Source organism: Podarcis liolepis, assembly GCF_965112155.1.
Source record: "Podarcis liolepis genome assembly, chromosome: 10".
Taxonomy (NCBI): Eukaryota; Metazoa; Chordata; class Lepidosauria; order Squamata; family Lacertidae; genus Podarcis; species Podarcis liolepis.
In genome coordinates, this window is record NC_139562.1 from 73,084,136 (window position 1) to 73,103,928 (window position 19,793).

The following is a 19,793-nucleotide window of genomic DNA, read 5'->3' on the forward strand; positions in this document are numbered from 1 at the left end:
GTTGTTCATGTTTAGCTTCAAGATTTATAAATTAATCAATAGCAACTCTGGTTTGGTTATTACAGGTCCCTAGAGGATGTACAGTTAATAATTGGATCTCATTGGCTATTGCTAAATTCCCCAAAAGTCATGACAGTGGGTGTTATTCTGTCTGTAGCTCACAATTGTCTCCAGAAAGGATCACAATAGAAATGTTGCTAATTTCCCAAATTAGTGTTTTTCATGTAAAATGTGGGTTTATAGGAGTCAATCTGATAACTGCAGACTATAAGTAAATGTAAGGGAATGCAGCCTGTTCTATCTTTGTCATTAAAACAGGAACTATTATCCTTGAAGTAAGACTTCCAGTATGCAAGAAGAACCAGCATATGCTACTCTTGAATGCCACAGGCATGACATCACCTAATTTCTTGCCAATTTCTTGTACAGATGTGCTGTACAATCCTGAACATTTCCCTTCTCACAGTGGTTTGAACCAACCTATACATGCGGCAGAATCATGTGGTACAACCATTTCTGGGCTGTACCATTTCAGATTGTGGGATGTGTCTCATCTTGTGCTGCAATAACTAAAGGACCAGTATGGGAACAGATTGTGTATCATTATTTACTGCTGATTGTTATTGGCTAAGGAGAAACTGCATATGAAGTTGCTTTCTACTGAGTCAGACCACTTGGTTCACCTAGCCCAGTCTACATCCATTGTCAGTCAGTGGCTCTTCAAGGTCTCTGGCATAAGTCTCCCACAGTCCTCTTGCCTCAGTGAGAGTCTTTTTACCAGAGGTGCTGGGGGTTCAACCTGAGACCTTCTGAGTGCCCATATCTGTGTTCTGCTGGTCAGCTACTGGGGCCAGGAATGAGTGACCTACTCCATTCCGTGGCTGTCCTATCAAAACACCTGGGATTTGAAGGTGATAGAAAATTAGTGCGCCCATTGTGTGTTTTTTCATAGTGAACCCTGCAATTCTATCAGGCAGCCTTTGCCACCCTGGGGCTCGTAGGGTGTTTTGGACTCCAGTGACCATCCGTCCCAGCCAGCACTGCTGTGGTGTGCTCCCTTCTCACAACTGCTGGAAACACCTGAAGGGCACCAAGTTGATAAAGGCTGGGGGGGGGGTGGAACGCTCACTAGATGTACTCTGTGAGGACACTCTCCATAGCATGTGGGAGTGGCATTTAGAAAGATGAGGCCCCTCCCACCATGAAAACAGGTGGCAAATATACTGTGGGTTCACAAAACTAATATGCGAAGCAGCCTGTAAAGCTACAATGCAACTGCAGCATTTGGCAACATTGAACGACAAACCAATTTGGTCAAAGTGAATGAATAAAATCCTTCACATACTTACTAGGACTTCAGTGGTGCCTGATTTGTAAATTAAACTAGAAATTAATTACATCATTTACTGCAGAAAGCTGTAGGTATAATCCCTGTAGATGGGTAAATGCAGGTTGCACTTCGGCCTTCCTCGTTCGGAAATTCTGTTTGCCCCTTTTGATCTCTGAGGCCACATCTGTCTCTGGAGCCTCTGCCGCCATTGTCTGGGCTCATTTGCTCATTCGCTGCATAGCTGAACATCAAGAGCCCCAGCTGCCTTTGCCTGCGTGTGTGTTGTTCAAGAGGTGCATGTATTGTGTATTTCCCCTGGGGAGGATCAGGTTCAGTGAATTCATGAGGTGGGAAACCTGGGGCCCATGTTTTTGGACTTCCGTTGCCAATCCTGCCATCATCCTCAGCTGGCATTTCCCCTGGTCAGGGATAATGGGAATTGTGGTTCAGCAACATTTGGGGAGGCACAGCTTTCCCACCCCTGGTGTGGGGATAACCCATAGTTCTTCTGGACTTCTTTGTTCTATGTAAGCCGTCCTCTTTTGTGGTGGACTGAGGCACTATGGAAAGATCTGAGCTGAGTAGGATATATTTTTGTGAAAATTATTGACAGTGTTGAAAAGCTTCTGCCCCCCTTTGGTATGATCAATCCTTCTTTAAAAGGGGTCACAGATGTTTGCCTCGTATTTAGAGTGAGGGAAATATTTCCTGCAAATGACTTTGCTTGCCCTCAGTGGAATCTCAAAATGTGGTGTTTTTTTAAACAGAGCATGACCTTGAATGGGAAAAGTTACGCATAGGCAGAATTTGATGAAGCCGCATTGCCCTGCAGATCTTTCTATCTTCACTCTCAATGTTTTACATTCAGAAAAAGTGGCAGATCAAAAATGTTGTGTGAGTAATACTTTAGTTTAAATAGATTAATGATACATCACCCCAAATGTGATATTCCTCTCCCCCGATCAGAAAGAGGGACAAAGACCCCTCAACCTTGCAAGGAAGGGAGCTAAGCATGACTAGAATTGATCTGAAATTAGGTGAGTTTGAGCACTACAGAGGCTTGCTGTCTCCAAGAGATAAATAAGTTGTGCAAGGAATCATTTTATTGCCTTAAGTCTGCTTTTAATTTTTTTCTGCAGCATTATGGTGAAATATTTCAAATAAAAGATTATTATCTCCATTTGTTGTTGCCAAATGACTTATTTTTTTAAAGAAATACTATTGACAAACCGTGAAATAAACCTTTTAGATGAAGCCAAAGGGGAAAAAATTCAATATGCTGTTTGGCTACTTCATTTTTATGAAGCACCAGGCCTTCTTGTCACAACAATGCTTAAAACAGTTTTGTTTGGGCAAACCTATCCAGACACTTAGAAGTTACTGTGTGTGTTAGTTTGTTGGTTAGGTTACTATTGTTTTCAATAAATCTTTGAAATTTTAAAAATACTATTTATTCAAATTATATCAATTAGGTTAATGTTTTATTATATATTTTTGTACAATAAAGCATCTTAGTCTTTCTTACAATCAAGTGGCCTATCAATTTTTAATAATAATAATACAGTTGGGTGGTTTAAAAATGTTAAATACAATTTTAAATACAATTTTCTTGACTTTACCTATTACATATCTTCAGAATATCTAGATGAAATAGGCAGGTATTCTCCCCTAAATACATTTAAACCAGTTCCTTGTACTATTACTGTAGTTACCAAATTTCCATCAGACTGAGTTTCAGGGAAGAATATGAAGTTCTATAAAATGGGGATGGGGGCGGGGAGGCATGAAAAAATCCCAAACAAGAAAGCATATTTGGGGTACAGAGTTAGTTCTTCTCCAGATGACCTGTTTAATGAGTATTTTTCCTTATTTGCTTACAAAAAGTTTGCAAACTGGTTAGATAATGTCCAGTCTTTATTGAGCATTCATTCGGATTTGTTGTTGGGAAGTGACATGAGAAGTGGACAAGTAAATTTGTTCCCCTAGAGCAGGGGTAGGCAACCTAAGGGCCGTGGGCCCCCAATCGCCTTCTCAATCCGGCCCGCAGACGGTCTGGGAATCAGCGTGAGTAGAATGTGTCCTTTTATTTAAAATGCATCTCTGGGCTATTTGTGGAGCATAGGAATTGGTTCATTTCCCCCCCCCAAAAAAAATATAGTCCAGCCCACCACATGGTCTGAGGGACGGTGGACCGGCCCATGGCTGAAGAAGGTTGCTGACCCCTGCACTAGAGTAATAAGATCCACTTTAGATGCACAAACCTGGTTCTGCGCATCTCTCCATCAAAATACTGACAGTCTGGAGGCTCAAGCCGCCCTCCCTGTTCACGGCCACAAGATTGATAATTACTGTATATGCTCATTCAGAATACCTTAAAATTACAATTCTACCCTTGTTTCAGAAGAATCTTGGGAAATGTTTCTCAAAATGTTACCCAAAAATTGGATTGGTTTTGAAAGATACTTATTTGGGTGACTCGACTGACTGTTTCTTTGGTGTCCAGATTCTGTACAAGATAGTCTCCCTGTTAGAGCGTGAGAGATGGGCAGTGTTCCCCCCCCAGGGGGTATTCAAGGGTACACAGTACTAGCAACTCTTTTTTGTTATTAAAAAATGTGGCACTTACTGCACAACTTCGGGTACGGGCACCTATTTTTCTAGAGAAAGAGCACTGGAGACAGGCATGGACCCAGAAACGTGGACCTAGGTAATTTTGCACTGATATGCAGATATTGATCCAAAGCAACTTTAGGTTGAATCCCTGCCACTTAGCTCAGCTGTTTAGCAGAGTAAATGCTGACCTGGCCATGGCACTGAAACAACTTCAGATTTTACATCAGTCTGAATTAGGACTTTTTGCTTGTGAAGGAGAGAGTTAGAACCCTAAAATGTACCTGGTGGTGGGCAAATCTGTCAACCTTGGTTTCTCTCATTTTTCCAATATTAAATTCAGTTCTCTGCATTTCCACACCAGTTTTCAATTATTTAAGAAAAAGTCCATGAAAATTCATCTGTGTTTTAGTGCAATCTTCCCCTAATATACACATTCATATGCAATTTTACTAACACACATTTTTCCAAAGCAATTTTCCCTAATAAAGTGCATTTTTGTACATTATACACACTTTATCCTAGTGTGTGCATTTTTGTAAAGGTAAAGAACCCCTGGACAGTTAAGTCCAGTCAAAGGCGACTCTGGGGTTGCTACACTCATCTCGCTTTCAGGCTGAGGCAGCCAGCGTTTGTCCACAGACAACTTTCTGGGTCATGTGGCCAGCAGGACTAAACTGCTTATGGCACAGCGGAGCACTGTGGCAAATGCCAGAGTGCACGGAAACGCCATTTACCTTCCCGCAACAGCTTTACCTATTTATCTACTTGCACTGGTGTGCTTTCGAACTGCTAGGTTAGCAGGAGCCGGGCCAGAGCAACGGGAGCTCACCCTGTTGTGCAGATTTGAACTGCCAACCTTCTGATCGGCAGGCCCAAGAGGCTCAGTGGTTTTAGTCCACAGCACCACCCGCTTCCATTTTTGTATACATTACTTGGGGAACTGCATTGCAAAATTCACCAGAGTGCAGATTTCGAAAAATGGGCTCTGTTTTGGTTCACATATTCTTTCAAAAAGTGCAAATTATGTAGGTTCACCTTCAAATGTAAACTGAATCAAATTTCTACCCCATCGTGAGCTGTTCACTTTGTAATTACAGTGGTGCCTCGCAAGACGAAAAGAATCCGTTCTGTGATTCTCTTCGTCTAGCGGTTTTTTCGTCTTGCGAAGCAAGCCCATTGACAGATTAGCGGATTAGCGCTATTAGCGGCTTTTAGCGGCTTATCGGCTTATCAGATCAGCTGATAAGCGGCTTAGCGGCTTAGAAAAGGGGGGGAGGGGGGAAACCGCAGGAACTCGCAAGACATTTTCGTCTTGCGAAGCAAGCCCATAGGAGATTCGTTTTGCGAAGCACCTCCAAAATGGAAAACTCTTTCGTCTAGCGAGTTTTCCATCTTGCGAGGCATTCGTCTTGCGGGGCACCACTGTAAGTCTGTGGTTAATTTCTTGGCCTTGGCACAAACCCCGAGTTCCCGGATATCATTATGCTGCCAGTAGATACCTATGGGGAATATGCAAGAGAGGGGTAGGGAAGAAAGAAACAAAAAAAGCATTTGAGCATTGCATACATATGTGGAAACTGGGAGAAATGGGTGGATTAGGTTACCTGATTCTGACCAGTACAGGTTTCACAGTCACATTACTGGCAATACAAAGAATGCTTTAATACCTCATGTGTAAATATCCAAAGGTGGGGGGGGGGAGCTCCATTTATTTAATGTTTTGATTCTAATGCATCCTTATTTTGGACACGGTTGTTGTGACCTGATAGCGCACGTAAAGTGGACGGAAGTTGTGGGCCCACTCAATCCCTGCTTGCCAATCTACAAGGACTCGATGGCCCTTGTGGTCTCTTCCAACTCTATGATTCTATGATTCTATGATTCTATGATTCTAAGTGCAGCAGAATCACGTGGTGCCATCTTGTTGTGAAGAAGGCCATTCATTCTGCAAATGAGGAACAGGTGTTGAATGTTTAAATTGCCACTTGGGGGAAAAATCCTCCACACAGAATGTTAGCATGTGAGTGGGAAGAGTTATTTCCTAGACAGTCTTCTTTCTAATGTGCTAGTTTTCTATGTGCAGGAAGTTTTCTTTTTTTCTGTGAAAGGGCATTTTAACATGTGATTTCCCTGCCTGAAGTGGTACAGTCTAGGAACAGTAAAGCTTTCTACTTCTTCTGCATCTGTAGTCACCTTAGAGGCAGGAGCGTGTGGTGTTTTTGTTTTAGCTGCATTAGCAAAGAGGAGGGGGGAGAGAGTGTCATAGCTAAAGAAGTGCTGTGTGTGTTTCGGCATGCTGTGCTGCTCCGAGAAATGCTAATTCTGCCCACATGTTAGCATCATTGTGCTGCGGTGAGGCTGTGTGCCAAGTGGGTGTGTGCATCTCACAGCCATTTGTTTCTTTCTCCTCTTCTTTTGGGTCCCGCTGCCAGACAGGAAGGCAGGTGGCCTAGGATTTGCACATTCCCCTGCGGAATGGGATGCTCTGACCAAGAGGGTTAATTTGCTGATGCTAAAGCTTGTGAATAGAAAGCAAAACCATTTCTAAAAGTGCCAACCACAAGAAGCGGTTCCAGCTCAACTGTTCTTCCTCCTGTTTCGTTCCACCCATGCAAATGGCGTATTATACAATGGGTGCCTCCACACTTCTACTGTTTTGTGGGATGGATTCGAACACATACCAGGACTTTAGGTTTGTGCTGTTGAAGTGGTTTAAAGGGCTTTTTCTCCCTAGCACAACAAACCCACTTTTAAGACTTCTTGCAGTTTGGAGAGCGAAGTTTGAAAAGGGTAGGATGAACAAATGACTAATGGCAAGATGTGTAAACCTTCAGAACAGGACCTATTGGCAGCTTGTAGCAGGCAATGCTAAAGCCACTCCTTAAGAAACCCTCCCTGGATTCAGAAAACCTAAGTAACTAGCAGCCAGTTGCTGGTCTCCCCTTCTTGGGTGAGGTTCTTTAGCAGGTGGTTGAGACCCGATCCAGGTGTTGTAGGAAGAAACTGATTTTCTAGATCTGTTTCAATCAGGGTTTAGGCCTGGTTTTGGCACAGAAACTGCTTTGGTCGCCCTGCATGAGGACCTCTGTCAGGAGAGAGAAATATGTCCCTGTAAATTCTCCTCAACCTCTCAGTGGCTTTCGATACCATTGACCATGGTATCCTTCTGGAGTAGCAGTCTTGAGTCGGGGGTGGCGCTGCTTTGTGGTGATTCCAGTCCTACATGGATGGTCGTTCCCAGAGGGTGATGCTTGGGGAATGCTTTCCAGCCCTGTGGAGGCTTTAATGTGGAGTTCCTCAATTTTATCCCTTATGCTATTTAACTTCTACATGAAACGGCTGAGTGGGGTCATCCAGAGTTTTGGAGTATGCTGTCAGCAATATGTTGACAATACACAACTCTGCTTCTCCTTTAGATCTGCAGGTGTTTCAGTGGATGTGCTGGACCAATGTCCAATGGACTGGATGAGAGCCAACAAACTGAAGCTCAATCCAGATAAGACTGAGGCACTGCTAGTGGGTGATTCCCTAGACCGGATGGCTGGGAGATGACCTGCTCTTGATAGGGTTACATTCCCTCTGAAGGAGCAGGTACGTAGCTTGTGGGTATTCCTGTATCCTTTGCTATCGCTTGCGGCTCAAGTGGCTTCCAGCAGCTTTGACTTGTGGCCCAGCTGCACCCCTATCTGGACAGGAGTATCCTAACTTCTGTTGTCTATGCTCTGGTAACTTCTAGGCTGAAACACTGCAACACATTATACATAGGGCTGCCTCTGAAGACAGTTGGTGCAGAATTCAGCAGCCAGGTTGCTCACTGGGACAAGACGATTTGAGCACATTACACTGATCCTGGCCCAGCTGCACTGACTACCAATTAGTTTCTGGACCCAATTCAAAATGCTGATTTTGACCTATAAAGTCTTAAATTCTCAGGACTGCAATACCTCAAGGACTGCCTCTCCCCATGTAAACTGATTTGAAATCTGTGTTCATCATCAGAGGCCCTTCTTCGTGTGCCTCCTCCATGTGAGGTCCGTAGAATGGCAGCACGAAAATGGGCCTTTTCTGTAGTGGCTGCCCATTTGTGGAATGCGCTCCCCTGAGAAAATCACCTGGTGCCTTCATTGTATATGTTAAGGCACAGGGCAAAACTGTTCCTCTTCAACCAAGCCTTTGGCTGATTAATATTCTGCAGCCTTTTGAATTTTGTTTGTGGAAGAGGAGGTTGTTGTTTTGTTGCTTCTGTTTTAACTATTTATTTGTGCGTTTATAGTGTATTTTATTCTTGTGTGCTTATATTATATTGTATTTTTTTTCTTGTGAATTTCTTGAGATCATTTGATAAAGGGCAGTATAGAAATCAATCAAGCAAACAAAATGTTCCTAGTACATTTCTGAGTGCAATTCAAAGTGCTGGTGCCACAAAGGCCAGCTTCCAAGGGCTGCTGAGGGAGCCCACGTCACACCTGTGACGTCCCAATGTTAGTTGTGCATGTGACGCCCAGTGTCATGTGATGTCAGAGGAGCTGGGGCAGAGCTGAATTTGGTGGCTGTGATGCTCAGTGGCTGGCGGCTGCTGCTCCTCCACCTCCTCTTGCCACTGGTGGGAGGCTGCTTTGACCCTCCTTCCCCTTCGTGGCAGCAGGAGGAGGAGCCACTGCAACCACGCCACACCTTGGCTCTGTGCTTCACCTCTGCACTTTTGGGACACGAGGGGCAGCCCCTACCCCCAAAATACAGGGGGGGAAAAAGGTCTCGGCCCCCAGGAGCCAGTGCCCCTTGTTGGTACTGAACTTTAAAGTCAATCCCACCCCTGTGTCCTCCAAGGTGTATGTTAGGAGGAAATAGCTTCACTTTTCTGTGCAATCTACAGACATGCAGTTCTGTGCCTTCCTCTGACTTTCTGAAATAAGCATTGCCCAGCTTTTGTGTGAAGACTGTTTGCTTCATTTAACTATAACGGTTACAAAGTTCAATTATTTTTCAATTAAGAGAGAATAGTCTTCCTTTCCACCCTTACATTTTGATGAGTAATTTTTCACACAAATCAATTGCAGCTTCCCTGAATAGCCTGCAGTCTGTTAAAGGGCAAACCTATCCCATAATGGAAAATGCTCTTTGTGCAAAGCCCTGCAGCTCAAATCTTCAGCCTGAGTGGATTTTTACACACTATTATTACATTGTACCCTAATGCAAAGATAGCTGCGAGGACCATCATTTCATATTGCTATAACATTTGTACTGATTGACTTACTGCATTATATATAGATTACATCCTCTGTTTTCTTTGAAACATACCATACAATTTAAAAGAAAAACAGGCTCCTTTTGCATTGGAAGAACAAAACCTGACACAAAAAGAATGGTGAATGACTGACAGCAAAATGCCTCCCACAGTGAATTAGATTCCAGCAGTCCATGCATCCACCAAAGCACCCTGGAGTAGAAAGACAAATGTAAGCCAGTCTGAAATGTCTGGTGGAATGCTCTTGCCTGTGGTGGGAAGTAGTGCACAAGCCCCCTTCAGGCATTCAGGGAAGTGGTGAAGCTTGAGGAGTGTTTGTGCAGGAACATTCTTGCAAGCTCCACAGCCACCCCATGCCCTTGGCAAACTGGAGAGTGGCTGTGTGGGTAGCCTGATCCTACTTGGTTCAGCACCCCAGGTAAAGTAGAACCCTGGAAAAGTAGGGTTCCATGTGAGATGGGGAGGATCGTGGCTGGTCCCGATCCTGGAGAGGACTCTTCAGGGGTGGAGGCATGGGGCACCAAGCAGAATCCCACTCCTATGTGAAGAAACCCACTCCAATCCAAAGGCAGCCTGAAGAGCCCCGCCTTGGTCATCCCTTCTCCAGGACTCTGGAGCAAGGGGTGTGTGGACCCCTTCGAGTACCAGTGTGGGTCTACTGTAGAGGAAAGATACTCAGGATGAGGAAGCCATCACCCAGCAGTAGACTAGTTGGAAAGGGAGTGGCTATATAAGCCCTTCAGTCTCCTCTGGGTCTTTGCTGAGTTAACTTCAGAGCCACTGCTCTGCTGGTATCATTGACTCTGGCTCCAGCCTCTGCACCTAGAAACTGATATGGACACTTGCCCGAGTAGAAACAGGCTCCCCATGTCAGAATGTTGCCCTCCAAGTCAAGTAAGGTAATGAGAAGTTGGGAGCTAGTAAGCTCCTTCACCGAAGCCTGCGCCTCAGTGAGAGACTTTCTGCTTTGTATGCAGAAGGTGCCAGGTTCAATCCCTGGCAGGAGCCCCACAGGTAGGGATACTTAACTGTAAACTGTGCTCTCTTTCCCTCCTGCTCTCCATTTTCCCTTTTTTCCTTCGAACTTTCTGTGACTGGGGCTGTGGGGGAAATCTGATTCATAAAGGCAAACCTGCCTACTTTACAACTTCTGAAACAATATGCAAACCAATACACAGCTCCCCAGCCCCATCCCCTTCAAAATCTGCATTTCTATGAAGTTTGCAATACAGAAAATTTTCCTTCAGTCGGGTAACAAGTACAAAACATGTATGTACTGGGGCAAAATGTGCAGAGAAATCCATCTATTCATGAAAATACCATTAAAAAAATACATTGCATTAATGGAAATTTCTTTGCAGAAATGTGTGTATTGGGGAAAATCCCATTCAAATATGTGTATTTTAGGAACTTGTCACACTAAAGTGCTGATGAATTCCCAACTGATGTGGAAATGTGGAGAAATGAACTTAAGACTGAAAAAACGAGACAATGAGAGAAAGGGAAAGAGGCAGATTCTCCCACCGCTATCTGTGGCTGAATTGCTCTCACCCGCAGATTGCTTCCAGACTGCTCCTCTTCCAAGGCAGGGTGCCATTGCATACAGGCAGCACCATTTTGCACAGGGGCTCCATTCCTGCCCCCATGCACCAGCAGAGTGCATGTCAGTGTGCCCAGTCCCATTGCACCCAGCCCTGCCCCCGTTCCACCCCCATTCTGCATTTTTCCCGGTCCAATTGCATGTTAGTTGGACACGCATCAGATGGTCAGCAGCTGTACAGATAAAATCAAGTTGTGTAAGTATAGCTGATTTTGAGCAGTTACACAATAAAGCCGCTCCCCCCAAAAAGATTTGGTTGGTTGTTTTTTTTAATAAGTGATGGGAAACTGCATTTGCTTGGGTGTTCTCTAAGCTCTCCACAGACAAATCAGGATTTAATGCTTAATAAGCAGGTTGTCTAGAAGCTCCCATAGACTCTCGCAGGTTGCCTGGCTTCTGGTTCCTCAGACCACTCTTGCCCCACTCTCTGTAGACTACCACCAGCATTCTTTAACCTCATCGGTTATCGTCTAGCACTTTCACCAGCTTTTCTAAAAAAGTTCATTTTAACTTGCACACTTCTTTACTTCTAGGAAGTTCTCCAAGTTTGTAGAAACCACAACCTTGTATTTAGGTGGTTCCTTTCCACTTTTAAACTGTTAGGCTTTCAACCACCTGAGTTTTCTGTTAGAGGGAACAGTATATGCCTGCGAAGAGTATACTTTTTTGTTATTAGTTGATTTGATGGTGAAAGTATCAAGTTCCTAGTTGACGTGTTTATCTAATACACTGAATGCATTATTGTTTTAAATTAAGCTCTTTAAATGTATTGTGATTTCCACAGGAAATAATTTCCAAATACTGGTTTGCAGGGCAAGTGCAAAACAGTTTGCTGGTTGCTTGACTCTCAGAGTTCAGAAAAAGACGAGACTAACACAGAGGTTGAACTTCTGGTGCTGAACTGAAAGCTACCGATGGTCATGATTCTCCAGGAGGTTGTGCCTTTGCTTTCCTCCTGCATCTCTGTGGCGCTAGCCCTAGTTGACGGACCATGGAAATAGCAGCCGGTTGAGTATCAGACTCCCTGACAAATAAGGCACTAGATATGTGTGGACAGGACAATTTCTCCTGCCCTCCTTCATGACCCTACCATCCTATAGCATTCAAATGAGAATGGAAAGCAAGGTTAGCTTACTCTTCCTCCCCTTCCCCAAACCTCTATCACTGTAGCTCCCTCTTGAAGTCAGTCTCTGTGGTGGCAGCAAACACTCAATGATGCAAAGCATCATTTGTTTAATGAAAAGCAAACAAGCCTCTGGAAAACAAAAAGTGGGGAAATTTAATTACAAACTGAACAGATTCTGCAAGATGCTGCTGATGTTTCTAATGAGCCATTTGTGTGACTTGCATGAAAGGAGGTCATTGCTCATCACTTTTGTCTCGTGAGTGAAAACCAATCAGCTTATCTTGGCTACAACTTTCAAGGCTCAGGTCTCTCCAGAGAGGAGAATGCAGCCTTACTATTCTTGGTTTTTCTCTCCACAAGGATGGAGCTGATCCTCTGGGTGATCCAGGTACACCTGAGCTCACTGTTTTTGTTTGTTTGTTTGTTTGTTTGTTTGTTTTCTATATTTGTTTGTTTGTTTTCTATATTTTCTATAAAATATAAAATACAAAAAATCAAAACAAAACCAACAACCCAATAAAAAACCCCAAAAGAGCCAGCATTCTTTAAAAAGGGTATATGATGTAAATCAAGTCAAGCAAAGGCCTGGTTGAAAAGGAACATTTTTGCCTGGTGCCTAAAGGTGTATAATGAAGGCGCCAGGCGAACTTCCCTGGGAAGAGCATTCCACAGATGGGGAGCCACTGCAGAGAAGGCCCTGTTTTCATGTTGCCACCCTCTGGGCCTCATGCGGAGGAGGCACACGAAGAAGGGCCTCAGAAGATGATCTCAGGGTCCAGGTGGGTTCATATGGGAAGAGGTAGTCCTTGAGGTATTGCGGTCCTGAGCCGTTTAACACTTTTTTGGGTCAAAACCAGCACTTTGAATTGGGCCCAGAAACTAATTGGTGTATGTGCATATATACACAGGTTTGTGACCAAACAACACCATAATTGAACACTACTGGGTTTTATTTGGTTGTGTAAACAGACAAATGACATTTTAACCCTACTTCTTCCCCTTAGCCTTCTCCCTCCTGCCTACAGTATTTGTTTCTAGCAATCATCATCATTCCACCCATCTGATTGAGTTGTCCCAGCCAGATGAGTCTTGATATGATGCATATAAAACATTTGTTCTGGTTTGTTCATTTGTTTCCTTTCATACTCCTTATCCAGTCTGTGTTTTGTTTGTTAGATCATATGACAGTCATCTTTTAAAAAATAAATCCTAATTGCAATGTGTCTAGTACACGAAGCACAATATGTATGCATGCATATAGATGGACAGGCTTGTAAGCAGCAGCTTGCCTAAACAGGAAAGCTCTTCTATTTCTCTTTTGTGTTTCAGATCATAGATATTGGTGGGCTATTGAGAATTCTTGTAGGTTAATAACTCTGTGGATTTTCCAGTAATAACAACAATGGTCAGTTGAAAATGAAGCCACAGCTGTGCTAGATGCAATAGGATTCGGTGCATGCCTGACTGCTTCTTTCCCCTTTGCCTGAACTGGATCACACCATGCACACAACTAACTAACTGACTAACTAACTAACTGGTGGTTGGAATGAAACAGCAACTTTGCAAGCCATACTTTGCAAGTCATGAAGGGAGAGATTGCATGTTGTGCAGGGATGGAGGAGGAATCTGCAGGACTGATTCCAAAGCAGACTCACCTGATTCCATTGTGTCCACTTCAGAATCATCAGCCCGGCAGATCCCTTTGCAAGGAATCTGAGGGCTTCAGTGCTCCCTCTGTTAGCTGCTCACAGTTTGGGATGGCTAGCACATAGAGCCCCTTGTTGCAGGCACTTTAAATTGTTGTTTGTTGTTTAGTCGTTTAGTCGTGTCCGACTCTTCGTGACCCCATGGACCAGAGCACGCCAGGCACTCCTGTCCTCCACCGCCTCCCGCAGTTTGATCAAACTCATGCTAGTAGCTTCAAGAACACCATCCAACCATCTCATTCTCTGTCGTCCCCTTCTCCTTGTGCCCTCCATCTTTCCCAACATCAGGGTCTTTTCCAGGGAGTCTTCTCTTCTCATGAGGTGGCCAAAGTATTGGAGCCTCAGCTTCACGATCTGTCCTTCCAGTGAGCGCTCAGGGCTGATTTCCTTCAGAATGGAGAGGTTTGATCTTCTTGCAGTCCATGGGACTCTCAAGAGTCTCCTCCAGCACCATAATTCAAAAGCATCAATTCTTCGGCGATCAGCCTTCTTTATGGTCCAGCTCTCACTTCCATACATCACTACTGGGAAAACCATGGCTTTTACTATACGGACCTTTGTTGGCAAGGTGATGTCTCTGCTTTTTAAGATGTTGTCTAGGTTTGCCATCGCCTTTCTCCCAAGGAGCAGGCGTCTTTTAATTTCGTGACTGCTGTCACCATCTGCACTGATCATGGAGCCCAAGAAAGTAAAATCTCTCACTGCCTCCATTTCTTCCCCATCTATTTGCCAGGAGGTGATGGGCCCAGTGGCCATGATCTTCGTTTTTTTGATGTTGAGCTTCAGACCATATTTTGCGCTCTCCTCTTTCACCCTCATTAAAAGGTTCTTTAATTCCTCTTCACTTTCTGCCATCAAGGTTGTGTCATCTGCATATCTGAGGTTGTTGATATTTCTTCCGGCAATCTTAATTCCGGCTAGGGATTCATCCAGCCCAGCCTTTCGCATGATGAATTCTGCATATAAGTTAAATAAGCAGGGAGACAATATACAGCCTTGCCGTACTCCTTTCCCAATTTGGAACCAATCAGTTGTTCCATATCCAGTTCTAACTGTAGCTTCTTGTCCCACATAGAGATTTCGCAGGAGACAGATGAGGTGATCAGGCACTCCCATTTCTTTAAGAACTTGCCATAGTTTGCTGTGGTCAACACAGTCAAAGGCTTTTGCATAGTCAATGAAGCAGAAGTAGATGTCTTTCTGGAACTCTCTAGCTTTAAATAAAGTAGACCAAATCCTTCCTAGGAGTGATGGAACTTGATTATGTTCTGTCACTCTCAGAGGGAATTGTATAAAAAAGCATGGATGCCCCCATGCAAAAACTGGAGGCAGCCAATTTCCCCCCTGTGCTTTGCCTCTGAGTGCAACACAATGTCATCCAATTCCATCACTCCTTGAAATACTTGTTCCACTGTATTCAAAGCAAAGGAGTCTTGTGTGCTACCTACTCCAGGCTGAATGATTGGTTCTACAGCTTTTAAAGGTCCAGAAAAGAATTGTTACAGGACAGATGCAGCTCTGCAGCCCTCAAACCACTTTTTAAGTTCTAGGGGTTTGGAGGGGACCTTCTGCATTGCTATGTGGTTTTTCCCTTTCAAATTAACACAGAAATGGGACCATGTAAAACTGGGATGGACCAAACTTTAATGGGTCCATCCATCCTAAACGTTGTGCCAGTGGCATAGCGTGGGTTCTCAGCACCCGGGGCAAGGCAAGTAATTTGCGCCCCCTAACCCATGGATTTTAGCACTCGAGTCTCTTCCGCGCCCCCCCCCCAGATGTTGCGCCAGGTGCATCAGGCCCCCCTGCACCCCCCACGCTACGCCACTGCTCCCACCACAAGTCTTCAGGACAGCCATCCAAAGGCTGGCGCGGGGAGAAGGTCTCTCCGCCCCACCGCCAGGCTTCGGAGCAGCCTTCCGAAGGCTGGCGCGGGGAGAAGGTCTCTCCGCCCCACCGCCAGGCTTCGGAGCAGCCTTCCGAAGGCTGGCGCGGGGAGAAGGTCTCTCCGCCCCACCGCCAGGCTTCGGAGCATCCTTCCGAAGGCTGGCGCGGGGAGAAGGTCTCTCCGCCCCACCGCCAGGCTTCGGAGCAGCCTTCCGAAGGCTGGCGCGGGGAGAAGGTCTCTCCGCCCCACCGCCAGGCTTCAGAGCATCCTTCTGAAGGCTGGCGCGGGGAGAAGGTCTCTCCGCCCCACCGCCAGGCTTCGGAGCAGCCTTCGGAGGAGGTCCGAGGACAGTGGGGTTCCTGCTTCCTCCAGGAGGGCCGGCCAAACGCGCCCCTCCAAATGTTGCACCTGGTGCGGCCGGCACCCCTGGCACCCCCCACGCTACGCCACTGCGTTGTGCACAGATCATCACAGAATTGTGAAAAATAGGGGACATGTGTAGCAATGCCGTGCCAAATTTGAGGCCCCTTGAAAGGCTGTTTATGGCAGTAAAATAGTCCTGCCATTCCCTGCGGGATGTGTTTTCACTTCTGTGCCCTGCCATGGACTCATCTGAGCCAACTTACTAGTATTCTGCGGATTTTTGTAGCATAGCGGGAAAAGCCCTGAGAAGCATCATCAGCACTGGATACAAGTCTGTGTGACTGTGTGACTGTCATCAGCACCTGTTTGATAGTATGTTACAAACAACATACTTCCTCCCCCCCCCCCACGGCAAATGCCTTTTTAAAAATACACTATGTTTTGTATATGAAAGTGCCCATGTGTGCCAAAATTTTGTCTTTGGGGTAACTAGCATTTGGAATTAACAGACTATTCCAAAGAGAACTTTTGTGTAAGGCTTTTATCTACTTACTTACTTACTTACTTACTTACTTACCTACTAGCATGTTATATTAATATAAGGCTGCTCAGTAACATTGCTAAATAAAGTCAGGGATGCTAAGGGAGAAGCCACACTTCTTCTTGCAAAGAAATAGCAGTCTATAAACAGCTTTACAAACTCTTTGAAACTGATCCACCCGACTCAGAGAAGCATCTAAGGTTTTGAGCCAGGAACACTGAAAAGGACAATAAGTTTGCGCAGCTGCAAGCAAAGCTTAGGACAGAAAGTAATCTTGGAGAGGACTAGCGTGGCTTAACTTCACAATCTTAAGTCCCCTCTGGGATTCTGAGCCAGTAACTAACCTGGCTTGCAGCCAGTGCAGGCTCTGTCTCATCTATTGTTTCCCCTCCCTGCCTTTCATCTCCCAAGGAAAGGGCTATCCTTTCTTATCTGATCCAGAATGCTTGAAAAGAGATGTGCATTTGCAGTAGTTCTAGGAGCATAGCTCTTTAAGCCCTCCACCACCTAACCCCTGCTCAACTATGAGCCAGGAAGGAAATTTAGTTGTAGCCAAGAGTGTTTTGTTACAAAACTGCAGATGGTAGAAAACAGGGGAAACAAAAGGCGGGGAGGTGGGAGAACCCTATCGCACTGGGATCTATAGTATCTCTGCTTATTTAGTGATTGGAGTATCCTTGCCACAGAAACAACAAGCAGCACTTTGCATTTATTGGGTTTGCTATTTCTTAGGGGCTAAATCCTGTGAAGTATCTTATGCTATTGTAGTGCAGTTCTTAAGAGACTGAGCTGTGAGCTAGGAAGTCCCTCCTCCCTGCCATGAATTCAGAAAGTGGCCTGAGACAAGCCATTTTCTTTGAGTCTAAAATCCCACCCTCACCACTACCACCTGTTCTAATATACCTTACAGAGTTGTTGTAAGGGGGGGCTAAATTAATATAAGGGGGGTGCTTTGAACCTTCTAAAGCATAGTATGCTAGAGTTAAGTGACGGTGGAGATTAGCTGAGCCTCTGTGGTGTAGTGACTGGACGCCAGTTTGATTCTTGGTATGTTTATTTGGAACCAAGTCCTGCTGAATTCAGTGAGATTTATTCCTGGACTGAGCATGTGTAAGATTGCATTTTGAACTGCCAGTCAGGAAGTGCTTCACACTCTGAAGCAGCCTTGCACATCAATCTACACACAAGTGTTATGTTCTCTAAGCTGCCCAGACCTACATAAGTTATATAAGTGTGAAGAAGGAGGCTTTTGCCAAGCTTACCCTGTCCAGTCATCTGGAGTCATTTCTTATTCGCTGACCTAGTGAGTGGTTCTTTACTGTTCTCTACAGTAAGGCACTATCTAAGTGCTAATTATTATTTGTGGGACCCTATAGGCCTTGCTAGGACTCTGTGTCAACTGGCTGTGCCCCAGAATGTGTAATACTATATTAAATATAACATTCACCTATATACTTTGTTCTACAGTGCTATAGACTTTGCTCACTTCAACTAAGTTTTACAGAGGAGTGGGCAAATGTTTGGAAAACAGAATTCTGCCTCCTTTGACGAGGACAGAAGACCTACAATTCCTGCTACCTCTATTGGTTCTGTTTCTGCAACTTGCCATGTATGCTATAAATCAGGGTGGGGAACCTGTGGCCCTCCAGATGTTGCTGATGTTGACCTCTCTTGTGCTCAGGACCAGCCCTACAATGAGGCAGAGTAAAGCAGCAGCCTCAGGTGGCAGATGCTGAGGTGTGGGGAATGGACAGAGCTGTGAGACCCTGTGACCCATCCAGTAGGCAGCTAGACTGCTGCCCTCGAGTGCAGTGGAAGATTCTGTCCTTTCACCAGTACTGGAGTAAGATTCAACCACCAATCCAATTGGTTTCTGTATGTATCTTGGGGGAGGCTGCCATCCTGTCCTCCGCCTCAGGCAGCAAAATGTCTTGAGCCAGCCCTGTTTATCCCACCTCATTCCAGCCTGGTGAAAGCTATAGGAGAAAAGAAAACTGGTGAACTGTGAGATGTGGCTTGATAAGGATCTCCTTTGCACAATGCGATCAATTGTGTGAGGCTACAGTGACTGCTTCTACCACTGAGCTCAGCTGACAAAGGATTATCGGACGGCATTCATGCAGCTGATCAAGAGGAGAGCCTGTAGTCCAAGCACATGCACTCCACTTAGGGAGTTGTGTGTATATGCAAGCTTAAATGCTGGTGCCAGTCCTTCTGCCTGTGCAACATAATTGGCTATTTACGGAAGGATGTGGATTGCAGCAGAGCTGTAGCTACCAGGCGTTGCCAGGTGCAGAGCACAATGCTGCAATATCTGAATTTGTATGGAGCCTGGCTCAGCTGGCCTTCATCAGGAGCTCTAGCTGCATGTTGTCACTGTGCACATGGCTTTTGAAGTCATCACTGAACTCTTTCAAGAGACACAACAACCTTCCTCCTGTTTGCATCTTCTGTATCTTTCCTTTGTTTGTATGTTTCCAACCTAATGCATTCTAGCTGAGCATGTGTTTTTCTTCTTTCTTTTCTTTGCAGCCAAAGCTTTTGGCCAAGGAGCTGCTAGACCTGGTGGCATCTCATTTCAACCTGAAAGAGAAGGAATACTTCGGGATTGCCTTCACAGATGAGACGTAAGTGTTTCAGGATCAGAGCACAAAGGTTCCTAATTCTTGAAAGAAATGGGCAAGACCTTCAGTATGAGGTTCCGCAGGGCTCAGTCCTATCCCCCGTTGTTTAACATCTACATGAAACCACTGGGTGGGTTTATCCGGAGGTTTGGAGTTCATTGTCAGCAGTATGCTGATGACACTCAGCTCTATTTCTCCTTTACATCTGCAAGTGAGGCAGTGGAAGTGATGGACCAGTAACTTGCCTCGGTAATGGATAAGAGCCAACAGACTGAAGTTCAATCCAGATAAGACCGAGGCACTGTTAGTGGGTGGTTCCCTAGACCAGATGGGTGAGAGGCCACCTGCTCTTGTTGGGGTTACACTTCCCCTGAAGGAGCAGGTTTGTAGCTTGGGGGTATTCCTGGATCCTTTGCTGTTGCTTGAGGCTCAGGTGACCTCAGTGGCCTGGAGTGCCTTCCATCAACTTCAGCTGGTGGCCCAACTACGCCCCTATCTGGACAGAGATAGCCTAACTACTGTTGTCCATGCTCTGGTAACCTCAAGGTTAGATTACTGCAATATGTTGTACATAGGGCTGCCTCTGAAGAGGGTTCGAAACTTCTGCTGGTGCAGAATTCAGTGGCCAGGTTGCTCACCAGATAAGACGGTTTGAGCATATTACACCGATCTTGGTCCGACTGCACTGGCTACCAATTGGTTTTCGGGCCCAATTCAAAGTGCTGGTTTTGACCTATAAAGTCTTAAATTGCTCAGG

At 45.1% G+C, this 19,793-nt stretch overlaps 1 protein-coding gene across 8 annotated transcripts in view; it reads left to right on the top strand.

Moving 5' to 3' along the window:
* Positions 1-19,793, top strand: part of FRMD4A (FERM domain containing 4A) — a 412,586-nt gene that overhangs the window by 278,088 nt on the left and 114,705 nt on the right. For 7 of the 8 annotated variants that reach the window (XM_083464152.1, XM_083464151.1, XM_083464153.1 and 4 more), the window contains one exon: positions 18,945-19,039. In XM_083464152.1, the coding sequence (XP_083320278.1) occupies positions 18,945-19,039 (95 nt within the window). Of the gene's footprint in view, positions 1-7,359; positions 7,535-18,944; positions 19,040-19,793 lie in introns of all 8 variants that reach the window. The other variant, XM_083464155.1, reaches the window with a different exon arrangement.